This window comes from Oncorhynchus mykiss, chromosome 1 (genome assembly GCF_013265735.2).
Source record: "Oncorhynchus mykiss isolate Arlee chromosome 1, USDA_OmykA_1.1, whole genome shotgun sequence".
NCBI classification, from domain to species: Eukaryota; Metazoa; Chordata; class Actinopteri; order Salmoniformes; family Salmonidae; genus Oncorhynchus; species Oncorhynchus mykiss.
Window position 1 is genome coordinate 52,938,825 of NC_048565.1, and position 16,910 is coordinate 52,955,734.

The following is a 16,910-nucleotide window of genomic DNA, read 5'->3' on the forward strand; positions in this document are numbered from 1 at the left end:
TTTTCCCATTCCTCCTTGCAAAACAGCTCGAGCTCAGTGAGGTTGGATGGAGAGCATTTGTGAACAGCAGTTTTCAGTTCTTTCCACAGATTCTCGATTGGATTCAGGTCTGGACTTTGACTTGGCCATTCTAACACCTGGATATGTTTATTTTTGAACCATTCCATTGTAGATTTTGCTTTATGTTTTGGATCATTGTCTTGTTGGAAGACAAATCTCCGTCCCAGTCTCAGGTCTTTTGCAGACTCCATCAGGTTTTCTTCCAGAATGGTCCTGTATTTGGCTCCATCCATCTTCCCATCAATTTTAACCATCTTCCCTGTCCCTGCTGAAGAAAAGCAGGCCCAAACCATGATGCTGCCACCACCATGTTTGACAGTGGGGATGGTGTGTTCAGGGTGATGAGCTGTGTTGCTTTTACGCCAAACATAACGTTTTGCATTGTTGCCAAAAAGTTCAATTTTGGTTTCATCTGACCAGAGCACCTTCTTCCACATGTTTGGTGTGTCTCCCAGGTGGCTTGTGGCAAACTTTAAACAACACTTTTTATGGATATCTTTAAGAAATGGCTTTCTTCTTGCCACTCTTCCATAAAGGCCAGATTTGTGCAATATACGACTGATTGTTGTCCTATGGACAGAGCCTCCCACCTCAGCTGTAGATCTCTGCAGTTCATCCAGAGTGATCATGGGCCTCTTGGCTGCATCTCTGATCAGGCTTCTCCTTGTATGAGCTGAAAGTTTAGAGGGACGGCCAGGTCTTGGTAGATTTGCAGTGGTCTGATACTCCTTCCATTTCAATATTATCGCTTGCACAGTGCTCCTTGGGATGTTTAAAGCTTGGGAAATCTTTTTGTATCCAAATCCGGCTTTAAACTTCTTCACGACAGTATCTCGGACATGCCTGGTGTGTTCCTTGTTCTTCATGATGCTCTCTGCGCTTTTAACGGACCTCTGAGACTATCACAGTGCAGGTGTATACGGAGACTTGATTACACACAGGTGGATTGTATTTATCATCATTAGTCATTTAGGTCAACATTGGATCATTCAGAGATCCTCACTGAACTTCTGGAGAGAGTTTGCTGCACTGAAAGTAAAGGGGCTGAATAATTTTGCACGCCCAATTTTTCAGTTTTTGATTTGTTAAAAAAGTTTGAAATATCCAATAAATGTCGTTCCACTTCATGATTGTGTCCCACTTGTTGTTGATTCTTCACAAAAAAATACAGTTTTATATCTTTATGTTTGAAGCCTGAAATGTGGCAAAAGGTCACAAAGTTCAAGGGGGCCGAATACTTTCGCAAGGCACTGTATACACCAGAATGTTATGAAGAGTGATCAGATGAATTGCAATTAATTGCAAAGTCCCTCTTTGCCATGCAAATGAACTGAATCCCAACAAAACATTTCCACTGCATTTCAGCCCTGCCACAAAAGGACAAGCTGACATCATGTCAGTGATTATCTCGTTAACACAAGTGTGAGTGTTGACGAGGACAAGGCTGAAGATCACTCTGTCATGCTGATTGAGTTAGAATAACAGACTGGAAGCTTCAAAAGGAGGGTGGTGCTTGGAATCATTGTTCTTCCACTGTCAACCATGGTTACCTGCAAGGAAACGTGCCGTCATCATTGCGTTGCACAAAAAGGGCTTCATAGGCAAGGATATTGCACCTAAATCGACCATTTATCAGATCATCAGGAACTTCAAGGAGAGCGGTTCAATTGTTGTGAAGAAGGCTTCAGGGCACCCAAGAAAGTCCAGCAAGCACCAGAACCGTCTCCTAAAGTTGATTCAGCTGCGGGATCGGGGCACCACCAGTACAGAGCTTGCTCAGGAATGTATCTCCCATGCTCAGGAATGGCAGCAGGCAGGTGTGAGTGCATCTGCATGCACAGTGAGGCGAAGACTTTTGGGGGATGGCCTGGTGTCAAGAAGGGCAGCGATGAAGCCACTTCTCTCCAGGAAAAAACATCAGGGACAGACTGATATTCTGCAAAAGGTACAGTGATTGGACTGCTGAGGACTGGGGAACAGTCATTTTCTCTGATGAATCCCCTTTCCGATTGTTTGGGGCATCTGGAAAAAAGCTTGTCCGGAGAAGACCAGGTGAGCTCTACCATCAGTCCTGTGTCATGCCAACAGTAAAGCATCCGGAGACCATTCATGTGTGGGGTTGCTTCTCAGCCAAGGGAGTGGACTCACTCACAATTTTGCCTAATAAAGGCTGGTAGCAACACATCCTCCGAGAGCAACTTCTCCCAACCATCCAGGAACAGTTTGGTGACGAACAATGCCTTTTCCAGCATGATGGAGCACCTTGTCATAAGGCAAAAGTGATAAGTGGCTCGGGGAACAAAACATTGATATTTTGGGTCCGTGGCCAGGAAACTCACCAGACCTTAATCCCATTGAGAACTTGTGGTCAATCCTCAAGAGGCGGGTGGACAAACAAAACCCCACAAATTCTGACAAACTCCAAGCATTGATTATCCAAGAATGGGCTGCCATCAGTCAGGATGTGGCCCAGAAGTTAATTGACAGCATGCCAGGTCGGATTGCAAAGTCTTGAAAAAGATGGGTCAACACTGCAAATATTGACTCTTTGCATCAACTTCATGTAATTGTCAATAAAAGCCTTTGACACTTATGAAATGCTTGTAATTATACTTCATTATTCCATAGTAACATCTGACAAAAATATCTAAAGACACTGAAGCAGCAAACTTTGTGGAAATTAATATTTGTGTCATTCTCAAAACTTTTGGCCATGACTGTACAAGTCGATGGCTTCTTATTAACTGTCTTGACTGTCCCTGGTCCCCATTAGTCATGAACTGGGTATTATATGGGGACATTACTTCACACCTCGTGCGTAAATATGTAAGCCACCGTGCGCTAACAGCGAGGTGCTGTTCAAACTGTCATCACTCAAGACACAAAGTTCATCCACCGGGTCAAAATATCTGATTCAGAGTTAAACGTTTACAAATAAGTATTTTTTCTTCCGGACCAACTCTGCCCTGCGTCATGGAAAGGCACTAAGATGTGATGTTTCGACCTCTCTGAACACAGGGGTTTCATTACATAGAAAACAGAGCATGTTACGAATTCCCTGAAGGTTGGTGACTGTTTTCAGCACCTCACAATCCTGAGCTGCCCACTCTACTCCCTATCCCCCACAACCAGAGCCTTAGAGTTTAGGGGGTACAATAAACCTGCCTTGCAAACGCTCTAGCCCTGTTTGTACCTGGTGCTAACATGGGTCCTTTGTCCTGATCTTGTCTACATTCGGATTGTGCCCACATTTCCATAAATGTGTCTACACATGGTATTAAAATGTGTCTCAACCATCCACTGTGTCTGCATTGTGACCAGATTCTGGTCCTTTCCTTTATGCAAATTATTTCACAGCTATTCCTTTGAAACAATGTATTTATTGTAAGACATATTGATGTAATCAGTCAATGGTGCCACTTGTCAATTTTGGGGTGGAATAATGAGGATTTAAATTCTTTCTCTGTGTAGATATGTCTACACTTGCAAGATATCCAGACATGCGTCTTGACTACCTCAGAAAGGTGGGCACGATGTTCTCATCACAATGTGTCCTTTATTGTGTCCACATTTCTATACAGGAGTAGACAATCAGAATGTCGACAAGGTCAGGACAAATTATGCAAGTTAGAACCAGGTATAAATGGGGCTACTGACCTGTGTGACAGTGTCCTGGTAGGTTATTAAGGATGTTACTAGGGGGACGGACATCTGCCCATCCTCTTGACTATACAGGTTACCCAATACATGCAGTCCACCTCAAGCAGTGGCAGAGCAACATCTCTGTCTCTGCCCATCAACAACTGGACTCACTCATATCTCTGAACTTGTGGGATGGTTTGCATGCCCAAAGTGAGTTGTGTGGCATGTATATATTGTTCTTAATAGTTTGTTGCATTATGCATGTTGCCTCTGTATAGTTTGTAACCTGTAAACGTTCAGAGAAGATATTCATACAATCCTTTATTACTGCTCTTGGGATAGGTACAGTATATTCATTGCCTTTAATTTCCTTCTACAGAACCTACCTTTCCCATTTTTCATCCCCATATACTTTGTCAATGTGTAGTAATTAAGTTCCCTGTGTGTCAACTCTAGGTCAGCAAATACGTAGAGCCGGGTCGCTCTCTTTCACAGCATGCGTGTTATACATGGATTACAGTGTGTTCTTCCTAATGATCACGGGGGTGTATTCTAACCGCTCTGTACACTGGTGCACCAGACCAAAAATGTTTCCTACTCGCTCGGTGTGAATGCCTGTTAGTTGACCCCGAATGGCATCGTTAGTTTGACGAGGAAGACACGTTTCTGTTTGAGAATGTGTGGACCTAAGGGCGGTTGATCAATGTGGCCTATGTTTTGTTAGATTTCCCCCCCCATAATTATTTCCTATTCGTATTTTCTCAGAATGAATACATAGGCATTGAGGTAGGTGGATGATTGTTTTCACAGGTTGTCTGTGTTCAATTTGCAAATCTTGACAATTCCTTGAATGTCCGATTTCAAATTACAGGTAACTCCCAAAATAAAGGAACCATCAAGTGTCTTAATAGTGCGTTTGAGCCAGCACGGGTCGCCAGAACCACTTCAATGCTTAACGTAGCCAGGTGGGGGGGGGGGGGGGGGGGGGGGGGGCTAGCCTGAAACTAAATCCCCTGAAAACCAGAGGCTAGCATAGATTCTACAAGTGTCTGGAACTCTATTGGGGGGGATGCGACACTATTCTTCCACGAGAAATTCCATAATTGTGTGTTTTATTGATGATGGGGAAAACTGTCTCAGGTGCCGCCCCGGAATCTCCCATAAGTGTTGAATTGGGTTGAGATCTGGGGACTGACACACTTTAAACCCCCTATGTTCCTTTGAGACCCCTCTTCCTAAGTCACAAATATTTTGTTGTAGTCATGGTAACCAAAATAATGGGCAACTGAATTTTAATCTGAATTTTGTGTTAAAAACAAAATAGTCAGGCACATTTGTTTTTAAAACACACTATTTCAAGTATGTATTTACAAAAGATACATTTGAGTAAAACTTCTCTCTGACAGACCTCTTAATACATTAAGTAGAAAGTGACAAACCCCAGCTGCTGTGAGACCATCAATATCTGGGTTGTGGAGACATCTGTAGCATTGGATGCATTCGTTTTAGCTCGCCCAGTGCCCCAGGTGGGTGGACATTTTCACTTTAGGAAGGAATAGTTTAAATTGTGTAAATTCAACTCACCTAGTGTCCTGGACTAGCTTAAATGAATGTACCCATTTGTGACCCGTTGTGCGCACAGGGCAATTCATCTTCAACAGCTTAGTATTTAATGATGCAAAACATTCTGAACATTGCAGATAGAAATGGAGTAAATACAGCTGACATAATTCACTATCTGACAATCATATCTGTTCTACACAATATCGGAATGTTCTGTAAAGCTACATCCTCCTGAACAGTACCCAGGTGTAACACAACTCTAAACAGCCATACAAAAATTCCAGAAACTCTTCATCAAGGTAACCAAAACACTTCTCTGACTGTACAGACAACATTCCAGAACAACATTCTAGAAGAAAGACTGCTGTAACAGATTCAAGACTTCTCCTCCTTAGCGATGTCCAATCCAGTGGTTGGTTCAGTCACGTCAATCATCATAATCAGTCGATCAGGAACGGGTAGTGACACAAAAAGGGCCCAATTCACCCATTGGGCCTTGAAATAAAGTAGTCCCTTGGTAACAATTGTCCATCGATGGCAACCAGGTTATGAGACCATTTCCGTCAAAGGAAACTTTACGATACCAGTTGTATTCATATGCCTGCCCAAAGAAACATTGTTTTCCTTTGAACAGAAAGAGGTTTCTGATTCACAGCTTTGACCTTTAACATGGGGGTAGTCTTGGCCAGTAGTTGACCAGTAGAGAAAAGTCACCAATATAAACTATTATAAATAGAGTAAAGCCATTTCATATCCTCCAATCCAAAGATGTTCACTGTTATACCATATTGTTGCTCTCGCCGACTTTGTCCACAAACTGAAAAAAAGATACAAATGTATTATCAGAAAACCACAATCTTTGTCATTTAAGGGTGGTTCGTCAGACACAGATTAAGCTTAGTCCTGGACTAAAAAGCAAGCTCAATTAATAATCTTAATTGAAAGTGTTTTTTGTTGTTGTTTAGGACTAGGCTTAATTTGTGTGTAGAAAACTTGCCCCTAGAGACAAAGGGCAATGGTGCAAGGCGCAAAGAGCCGGAAACAGCTGACTTTGGTAATTCTATGAACTTTATCACATTACACATGGTATTACACATGAAACTTGATACTTACTCCACTAATCACTGGGAGGTTCAGTATGGACCCGAGGACAGGCAACCTCCTGATGAAGCCTACTGCCACTGGGAAGAAGCCCCTGGAAAAGAGAAGAGTGACATTTGGGGTGAATCTCAAAAGTATTTCTTGATTTTTCAAATCCTGTTCCCTCACCTACATCACAAAATGTTAGAGGGAAGCGAGGAGAGCATTGGAGAAGATCTGAGGTTCCTTCTCCTCCAATGTTCTTCTTGCTTCTCTGAGGTTTTGAGAGATGAGAGAGAGAGGAAACAGGGAATCAAGAAAAAAACATGGCCAAAAAATAAGTTGGTTCAAATGTTTGGCCAACTGTCCATCTCAGACCCAACTGACCTGAATAAGAGGAAGAATCCATAGATCTCCAGCACCACTCCAATGATAGGCCAGCCAATCAGAACCACCAGCACCCCTCCCAGGAAGAAACTTGTGGCTTTAAATTTGTGTCTCTGGAAGAAGAATTTGAAGGTACGCTCCAAGCCGATGACAAAGGACAGGCCTGCTACAAACAATATCTGACACACAAACACAGGGGTGAGAAATAAAGGTTAGAGGATTTTTAGAATCCCATGACAGTATGTTGCACTACTAGCCTGGCGGCATCCAAATTGAACTAGCTTCATCTCACTGCCGTTTCACTTCAACGGTGAAACTTAGTAGTGAAAGCATTTTGGATGCAAGGCTAGTGCAGTACAGTATGTCATTTCACTTAATTTAGCTATGTAAACAACTGGAGGACACGTACCACCTAGACAAGTCCTAAAACAGTGGTCTGTTCAGAGACACTGATAGTACTAGTACTGTAGCTTAGTAGGCAGTGCAATACAACAGATAATCATCAAAGTCCTCCACAACCAGGGCCTAAAATGAACAGATTTTGTCATTGGCAGGTAGAATATCTAATTCACCAGCCACATTGGCAGGTGGTCACACTAAGGGATCTATAGTGTGAGCATTTCATAAGAATATTCAAAAGTCAAATATGAGCACATGCGAGTTGTGATTTATACTGTAGAAAAATAAATGCTGCAGTAGCTGTTTTCAAAGTATTTTTGCCATTTTGTTTTATTATATGGTATTTGCACAAAGAACTATGAATCGTAACGTTATATCTCACCTCGCACAGCAACACTGCCTGGCTGAGCTGTGCGCGCTGTGAGTAAAGTGCTGAAAGATTTGTTTTTAGAAGAAATGCGCACAGGCATAAAATGGGTCTAATTTACTCAAAAGCTTACTAAAGTGATACTTTGTCGTCTTGTTTCTTGGCTATTTACATTTTCTTTACATACTAGTTTTTTAAATGTTTGAGTTTGCTTCTAGTGCTAGCGAAGAAGAAACGTCCTCGGCTACTAGTCAGATTCTCGGGAAACGCTAATTTCACGCCCCTTTTTCATAGCAGATTAGGAGAATGTATGTAGCAGATTAGGATAATTAACATAGCAGGTTAGGAGAATTTATGTAGCAGATTAGGATAATTGACATAGCAGGTTAGGAGACTGAGGTTAAGGTTAGGGAAAATGCTCTCCTAACCGGCTATGAAAATCCCTTTGTAATCAAAGTGGCGTGAAAAGAGTGTGGGCTCATTTGAGTGGTAAAGCGAAAGCAACCCACTGTAGACGAAAGTCAAGAAGTGAAATCAGGGGAGGTGCATCTGCCACAGCCGAAAGTCGGACAATGTAGTTAGGCTAAGCTCAGATCAACATGGCAGTGTCAACATAGCTGCTATTGTTTATCAATGTCTGTCTGTATAAATGTCAAAATAAACTTTTCTATACCCTAGAAATATACTGGAATCATAGCGTGTGTATAATTCATTGGTTAGACTAGAAAGGTCTCAAATATCACTTTTCATTTGTATCACCTGTAGCTTTAAGATATGACAAAGTTGGTTCCTGTTTTAGTCATGTATTTTGCCACACTCACGTGAGTCAAACAAACGCACCATAATGCATTTAGGCAAATTGTGCCCCACACAATGCAGGTGATGGCTGCTGCATGGTGCCGTTGGTGAGAAGCAACTTCATGATTTTTGTAAAGTTCATGGAGTCGACATGTAGTCGCAAGCCGGACAATTTTTATAACCATAATGCAACACACTCTGAAAGGTGGTGTCAATTACTTGACCAAAAGTGATCCGCTTTAACTTGTCCCGTCCCTCAGATTCTCACAGGCACTGCACGTGATGACTGGAATGGCCCCGTTACCACAGTAACCTTAAAGGGGCAGCTGAAAATGTCTCATCTATATCGTATTCTTTGTATATAATTTGTACATATTTTTCATTTCCAACTACGGACTGAACATACTCTCCTGCAACCCACCTCACCCAATGTGGTATGGATCTGCTATTTTTCCTACTTTTGAACCAGAACCCACTTCAGAAGCTAGCCAGCTAACTAGCTACTAGCTAGTAGTCAGTTAACCACTGCTAGCGGTCATCACCGTTAACTCGGACATCAGCCAGCCTCAGCCTGGCCAATTCCTACCAGTCTGCACAGCGCGATATCAACCCAGAGCATATCGGACTGCTATCCCTAATGTCAATATGCCTTGTCTATTGCTGTTTTGGTTAGTGATTTTTGTCTTATTTCACTGTAGAGCCTCCAGCCCTGCTCAATATGCCATTTTGTTCCACCCCCCACACATGCGGTTACCTCACCTGGTTTAAATGGTGCCTCGAGAGACAAAACCTCTCTCATCGCCACTCAATGCCTAGGTTTACCTCCACTGTACTCACATCCTACCATACCCTTGTCTGTACATTATGCTTTGAATCTATTATTCCGCGCCAAGAAATCTGCTCCTTTTACTCTCTGTTCCAAACGCACTAGACGACCAGTTCTTTTAGCCTTTAGCTGTACTCTTATCATACTCCTCCTTTGTTCCTCTGGTGATGTAGAGGTTAGCCCAGGCCCTGCAGCCCCCAGCATCACTCCCATTCCCCAGGCGCTCTCATTTGTTGACTTCTGTTACCGTAAAAGCCTTGGTTTCATGCATGTTAACATTAGAAGCCTCCTCCCTAAGTTTGCTTTATTCACTGCTTTAGCACACTCCGGCAACCCGGATGTCCTAGCCATGTCTGAATCCTAGTTTAGGAAGAAATTTCCATCCCTAACTATAACATTTTCCGTCAAGATAGAACAGCCAGAAAGGGCGTAGTTGCAATTTACTGCAGAGGTAGCATGCAGAGTTCTGTCATACTATCCAGGTCTGTGCACAAACAATTTGAGCTTCTACTTTTAAAAATCCACCTTTCCATTAACAAGTCTCTCACCGTTGCCGCTTGTTATAGCGGCAGTTGTCCCCAGTTGTGCCTGGGACACCAAATGTGAATTGACCGCCCCCTATCTATCTTCAGAGTTCGTAGTGTTAGGTGACCTAAACTGGAACATGCTTAACACCCCGGCCATCCTACAATCTAAGCTAGTTGCCCTCAATCTCACACAAATTATAAAGGAACCTACCAGGTACTACCATACATCCGTAACCATGGGCACCCTCTTAGATATCATCCTGACCAACTTTCCCTCTAAATACACCTCTGCTGTCTTCAACCAGGATCTCAGTTATCACTGACTCATTGCCTGCATGCGTAATGGTTCCACGGTCAAACGACCACCCCTCATCACTGTCAAACGCTCCCTTAAACACTTCAGCGAGCAGGCCTTTCTAATCGACCTGACCCGGGTATCCTGGAAGGATATTGACCTCATCGCATCAGTTGAGGATGCCTGGTCGTTCTTTAAAAGTAATTTCCTCACCATATTAAATAAGCATGCCCCTTTCAAAAAATGTAGAACTAAGAACAGATATAGCCCTTGGTTCACCCCAGACTTGACTGCCCTTGACCAGCACAAAAACATTCTGTGGCATTCTGCATTAGCATCGAAAAGCCCCCTCGATATGCAACAAAGTCAGGAACCAATATAATTAGTCAGTTAGGAAAGCTAAGCTAAGGCTAGCTTTTTCAAACAGAAAATTGCTTCCTGTAGCACTCATTCCAAAATGTTTTGGGACACTGTAAAGTCCATGGAGAATAAGAGCACCTCCTCCCAGCTGTCCACTGCACTGAGGATAGGAAACACTGTCACCACCGATAAATCTACGATAATCGATAATTTCAATAAGCATTTTTCTACGGCTGGCCATACTTTCCACCTGGTTACCCCTACTCCAGCCAACATCTCAGCACCCCCTGTAGCAACTTGCAGCACCCCCCACCCCCACTTCTCCTTCACCCAAATCCAGACAGCTGATGTTCTGAGAGAGCTGCAAAATCTGGATCCCTACAAATCAGCTGGGCTAGACAATCTGGACCCTCTCTTTCTAAAATTATCAGCCAAAATTGTTGCTATCCCTTTTACTAGCCTATTCAACCTCTCTTTCATATTGTCTGAGATACCCCTCTTCAAAGGGGGAGACACTCTAGATCCAAACTGTTATAAACCTATATCCATCCTGCCCTGCCTTTCTAAAATCTTCGAAAGCCAAGTTAACAAACAGATCACCGACCATTTCGAATCCCACCATACCTTCTCCGCTATGCAATCTGGTTTCCGAGCTGGTCATGGGTGCACCTCAGCCACGCTCAAGGTCCCTAATGATATCATCGATAAAAGACAGTACTGTGCAGCCATTTTCATCGACCTGGCCAAGGCTTTCGACTCTGTCAATCATTGCATTCAATAGCATTGGCTTCTCAAATTACTGCCTCGCCTGGTTCACCAACTACTTCTCAGATAGAGTTCAGTGTGTCAAATCGGAGGGCCTGTTTTCCGGACCTCTGGCAGTCTCTATGGGGCTGCTACAGGGTTCAATTCTCAGGCCGACTATTTTCTCTGTATATATCAATGATGGCGCTCTTGCTGCAGGTGATTCTCTGATCCACCTCTACGCAGACGACACCCTTCTGCATACATCTGGCCCTTCTTTGGACACTGCTAACAAACCTCCAAACAAGATTCAACGCCATACAACTCTCCTTCCATGGCCTCCAACTGATTTGAATTGCTAGTAAAACTAAGTGCATGCTCTTCAACCGATTGCTGCCTGCACCCTCCAGCCCGACTAGCATCACTACTCTGGACGGTTCTGACCGAGAACATGTGGACAATTACAAATACCTAGGTGTCTGGTTAGACTGTAAACTCTCCTTCCAGACTTACATTAAGCGTCTCCAATCCAAAATGAAATCTAGAATAGGCTTCTTCCTATTTCGCAACAAAGCATCCTTCACTCATGCTGCCAAACATACCCTCGTAAAACTGACTATCCTACCGATCCTTGACTTCGGCGATGTCATTTACAGCAGCTTACTGATCACTGTACCTGTACACAGTCAATCTGTAAATAGCACACCCAACTACCTCATCCCCATATTATTACTTACCCTCTTACTCTTTTGCACCCCAGTATCTCTACTTGCACATCATCATCTGCACATATATCACTCCAATGTTAATGCTAAATTGTAATTATTTCATCTCTATGGCCTATTTATTGCCTACCTCCCTACTCTTCTACATTTACACACGCTGTACATAGATTTTTATATTTATTTTCTATTGTGTTATTGACTGTACGTTTGTTTATGTGTAACTCTGTGTTGTTTGATTTTGTTGCACTGCTTTGCTTTATCTTGACCAGGTCGCAGTTGTAAATGAGAACGTGTTCTCAACTGGCCTACCTGGTTAAATAAAGGTGAAATAAAATAAAAATCCTCCACGATATCACAACTCAAGTGACCAATCGAAGCTCACCATAGCTTCCAACCCATACTGGGGATCCCGAGTAGGGATTGGAATTGTCAAAGACTCCAGCCACACTAATCATAGACTGTTCTCTCTGCTACCGCATGGCAAGAGGTACCGGAGCACCAAGTCTAGGTCCAAGAGGCTTCTAAAGAGCTTCTACCCCTAAGCCATGACTCCCGAACATCTAATCAAATGGCTACCAAGACTATTTGCATTACACCCCCCTCTCTTCTAAGCTGCTGCAACTTTCTGTTATTAACTATGCATAAGTCACTTTAAAAACTCTACCTACATGTACATATTACCTCGACACCGGTGCCCCCGCACATTGACTCTGTACCGGTACCCCCTGTATATAGCCCCGCTTTTGTTATTTACTGCTGCTCTTTAATGATTTGTTATTCTTATGTCTTACAAAAAAAAGTATTTTCTTAAAACTGCATTGTTGGTTAAGGGCATGTAAAGTAAGCATTTCACTCTATTTGGCACATGTGACAAATAACATTTGATTTGAGTGGCGCAGCACTCTAAGGCACTGCATCTCAGTGCTAGAGGCGTCACTACAGACCCTGGTTCGATTCCAGTCTATCACAACCAGACGTGATTGGTCCCATAGGGCGGCGCACAATTCTCCCAGCGTCGTTAGGGTTTGGCTGCTTTTATAGTGTAAACGCCCGTCCCGTAGGGCATGGCGCTTGCAACGGCAGGGTTGTGGGTTCAATTCCCACGGAGGACCAGTTTGAGGGGGAAAAAAAATATGAAAAAGTATGCAGCCACATAAATCGCTCTGGAGAAGGGCGTCTGCTAAATGAGTAAAACGTAAACAGCCGATAAGGGGTACATTTGGGATCATTCTCGTGAAAAAACGAGGTGCACATACATGTAGCAGGGCATCTATCGCAAACATTATGATCATGTAGTAGGCTATAACTCACATTTCCAATGGCAAGAAGAGCTTTGTCAAAAAACAGGATCATCCCAAAGAAGAGGAAGAACACGCCAAAGCCTGTCAACCCCATCCCGATTTCTGTGGAGCCAAAATTAGAAGTCAATACATTTTTATTTATTATGGATCCCCATTAGCTGCTGCCAAAGCAGCAGCTACTCTTCCTGCGGTCCAGCTAAATTGAGGCAGTTTATACAATTTTAAAACATTACAATACATTCACAGATTTCACAACACACTGTGTGCCCTCAGGCCCCTACACCACTACCACAAATCTACAGTACTAAATCTATGTGTATGTATAGTGCGCATGTTATCTATCGTATGTGTGTTTATGCATGTGTCTGTGCCAATGTTTGTGTTGCTTCACAGTCCCCGCTTTTCGACAAGGTGTTTTTTAAATCTAATTTTACTGCTTGCGTCAGTTACTTGATGTGGAATAGTGTTCCATGTAGTCATGGCTCTATGCAGTACTGTGTGCCTCCCATAGTCTGTTCTGGACTTGGGGACTGTGAAGAGACCTCTTGTGGCATGTCTTGTGGGGTATGCATGGGTGTTTGTGCTGTGTGCCAGTAGTTTAGACAGACAGCTTGGTGCATTCAACAAGGCAATACCTCTCATAAATAAAAGTAGTGATGATGTCAATCTCTCCTCCACTTTCAGCCAGGAGAGATTGACATGTGTATTATTAATATTAGCTCTCTGTGTACATCCAAGGGCCAGCCGTGCTGCCCTGTTCTGAGCCAATTGCAATATTCCTAAGTCCTTTTTTGTGGCACCTGACCACACGACTGAACAGTAGTCAAGGTGCGACAAAACTAGGCCCTGTAGGACCTGCCTTGTTGATAGTGTTATTAAGAAGGCAGAGCATCGCTTTATTATAGACAGACTTCTCCCCATCTTAGCTACTACTGTATCAATATGTTTTGACCATGACAGATTACAATCTAGTGTTACTCCAAGCAGTTTAGTCATCTCAACTTGCTCAATTTCCACGTGATTTATTACAAGATTTAGTTGAGGTTTAGGGTTTAGTGAGTGTTTTGTTCCAAATACAATGCTTTTAGTTGTAGAAATATTTAGGGCTAACTTATTCCTTGCCACCCACTCTGAAACTAACTGCAGCTCTTTGTTGAGTGTTGCAGTCAATTCAGTCGCTGTAGTAGCTGACGTGTATAGTGTTGAGTCATCTGCATTCATAGACACTCGGGCTTTACTCAAAGTCAGTGGCATGTCATTAGTAGAAATTGAAAAAAGCAAGGGCCCTAAACAGCTACCCTTGGGAATTCCTGATTCTAACTGGATTATATTTGATAGGCTTCCATTAAAGAACACCCTCTGTGTTCTGTTGGACAAGTAACGTTTTATCCACATTATAGCAGGGGGTGTAAAGCCATAACACATACGTTATTCCAGCAGCAGACTATGATCAATAGTGTCAAAAGCTGCACTGAAGTCTAACAAGACGGCCCCCACAATCGATTTATCATAGATTTCTCTCAGCCAATCATCAGTAATTTGTGTAAGTGCTGTGCTTGTTGAGTGTCCTTCCCTATAAGCATGCTGAAATTCTGTTGTCAATTTGTTTACTGTAAAATAGCATTGTATCTGGTCAAACTATTTTTCCCAGAAGTTTACTAAATGCTGGCAACAGGCTGATTTGTCGGCTATTTGAGCCAGTAAAGGGGGCTTTACTATTCTTGGGTAGCGGAATGACTTTAGCTTCCCTCCAGGCCTGAGGGAACACGCTCTCTAGTAGGAATACATTTAATATGTGGCAAATAGGAGCGACAATATCATCTGCTATTATCCTCAGTAATTTTCAATCTAGATTGTCAGACCCTGGTGGCTTGTCATTGTTGATAAACAACAATCATTTTTTCACCTCTTCCACACTGACTTCACGGAATTCAAAAGTACAATTCTTGTCTTTCATAATTTGGTCCGATATACTTGGATGTGTAGTGTCAGCGTTTGTTGCTGGCATGTCATCCCTAAATGTTATTATCTTGCCAATGATAAAGTCACTAAAGTAGTTTGCAATATCAGTGGGCTTTGTGATGAATGAACTATCTGATTCAATAAATGAAGGAGCCGAGTTGGCTTTTTTTCCCTCAATTTAATTTAAGGTGCCCCAAAGCTTTTGCTATCATTCTTTATATAATTTATCTTTGTTTCATAGTGTAGTTTATTTTTATTTAGTTTAGTCACATGATTTCTTCATTTGCAGTACGTTTGCCAATCAGTTGGGCTGCCAGACTTAATTGCCATTCCTTTGCCTCATCCATACAATTTTTCAATTACTCATCAATCCAAGGTGATTTAACAGATTTTACAGTCATTTTCTTAATGGGTGCGTGCTTATTAGTATTTGGAATAAGTCGTTTCATAAATGTGTCAAGTGCAGCGTCTGGTTGCTCCTCATTACACACCACACACCAGCAAATATTATTTACATCATCAACATATGAATCACTACAAAACTTCTTGTATGCCCTCTTATACACTATATTAGGGCCAGCCTTTGAAACTTTGGTTTTCCTATTGCGATTACCACATCCTATGGATTTGGATACTGCTTTAAAGCAAATATTTGCAGTGTTAGTAAAAATGTGATCAATACATGTTGATGATTTAATTCCTGTGCTGTTTGTAACTACCCTGGTAGTTTGACTGACAACCTGATCCTGGTTGCAGGTACTGGTTACAGTTCAAAGTTTTTTCCTGTGTGGGCAGCTTGATGAAAGCCAGTCAATATTTTAATCGGCCAGAAAATATACCTCTCTGTTGATATCACCTACATTATCAAGCAATTCACACATATTATCCAGATACTGACTGTTAGCACTTGGTGGTCTATAGCAGCTTCCCGCCAGAATGGGTTTTAGGTGGTGCAGATGAACCTGTAGCCATATTACTTCAACATTATTTAACATTAGATCATCTCTAAGCTTTACAGGAATGTGGTTCTGAATATAGACTGCAACACTGCCTCCGTTGGCATTTCTGTCTTTTCGGTAGATGTTATAACCATGTATTGCTACCACTGTATCAAAGGTATAACCTAAGTGAGTTTCAGAGATAGTCAGAATATGAATGTCATCTGCAAGTTATTGCCTTCATGGACCTTGTTTCTTAGGCTACATATGTTAATACGGGCTATTTTTAGCACTTTTCTAGGTTGCTTGATTGTTTTTTATGCTTAACTGTGAAGCTTATCAGAGGTAGACTTAATCATGTTATTTACATGTTATACATTAAAGTCTAACTACATACATTGTTTCCATTGACATTGATTGTCACCTAAAGCATCCATCCATATACTCTTTCTTGTCTGCCCATCCGTTACTTTATGAGCAGGAGTAGGTAGGTAACTAGCTATCGCCCATGATTTAACTAGCAGTGAAATAAGTTCATAATAGGTCGTTCATAAAACAGGGCGATGGGCCCAACTGATCCCATTCATTCAACCTGGCTAGCTTGAAGGACTGCTCACAAAGAGAAGATACAACAACGCTTTAAACATGTCATTTATAAATTCAAAGGTCTTACTCTGTGAATCTGTTAGAGAAATCATTTTTGTCGGGAAGGGTAGCGATTGGAAAATCACTTGTGCTCATTCAATAATCGTTAGATAGCGGTAGCTTGTTGAAGCAGAGGAAAAGCTGGCGCCACGTCTTCTTCGTGATTCATGCATTCACGCTCAAATGACACGTTCACGGGAAACAGTTCTGCGCGGTGCTGCGTAGAGATTTAGTTGTGATTAAAAAGTCAAGATATGGGGGGATGTGTGTGTGTGTGTGTGTGTTGCTATT

At 42.3% G+C, this 16,910-nt stretch overlaps 1 protein-coding gene across 2 annotated transcripts; it reads right to left on the bottom strand.

Moving 5' to 3' along the window:
- Positions 1 to 5,035: 5,035 nt before the first annotated feature.
- Positions 5,036 to 16,892, bottom strand: LOC110524896 (vesicle transport protein GOT1B). Of its 2 annotated transcripts, XM_021604861.2 has the most exons (5): positions 16,648 to 16,892; positions 13,085 to 13,176; positions 6,733 to 6,911; positions 6,379 to 6,460; positions 5,036 to 6,082 (listed from the first exon to the last, which is right to left on the bottom strand). In XM_021604861.2, the coding sequence occupies exons 1-5, from the start codon at positions 16,670 to 16,672 to the stop codon at positions 6,044 to 6,046; spliced, it is 417 nt and encodes a 138-aa protein (XP_021460536.2). In that variant the 5' UTR covers positions 16,673 to 16,892; the 3' UTR covers positions 5,036 to 6,043. The 2 variants fall into 2 exon arrangements, with proteins under 2 accessions (XP_021460536.2, XP_036835838.1); XM_036979943.1 differs by lacking the exons at positions 13,085 to 13,176; positions 16,648 to 16,892 and adding an exon at positions 8,320 to 8,795.
- Positions 16,893 to 16,910: the final 18 nt, after the last annotated feature.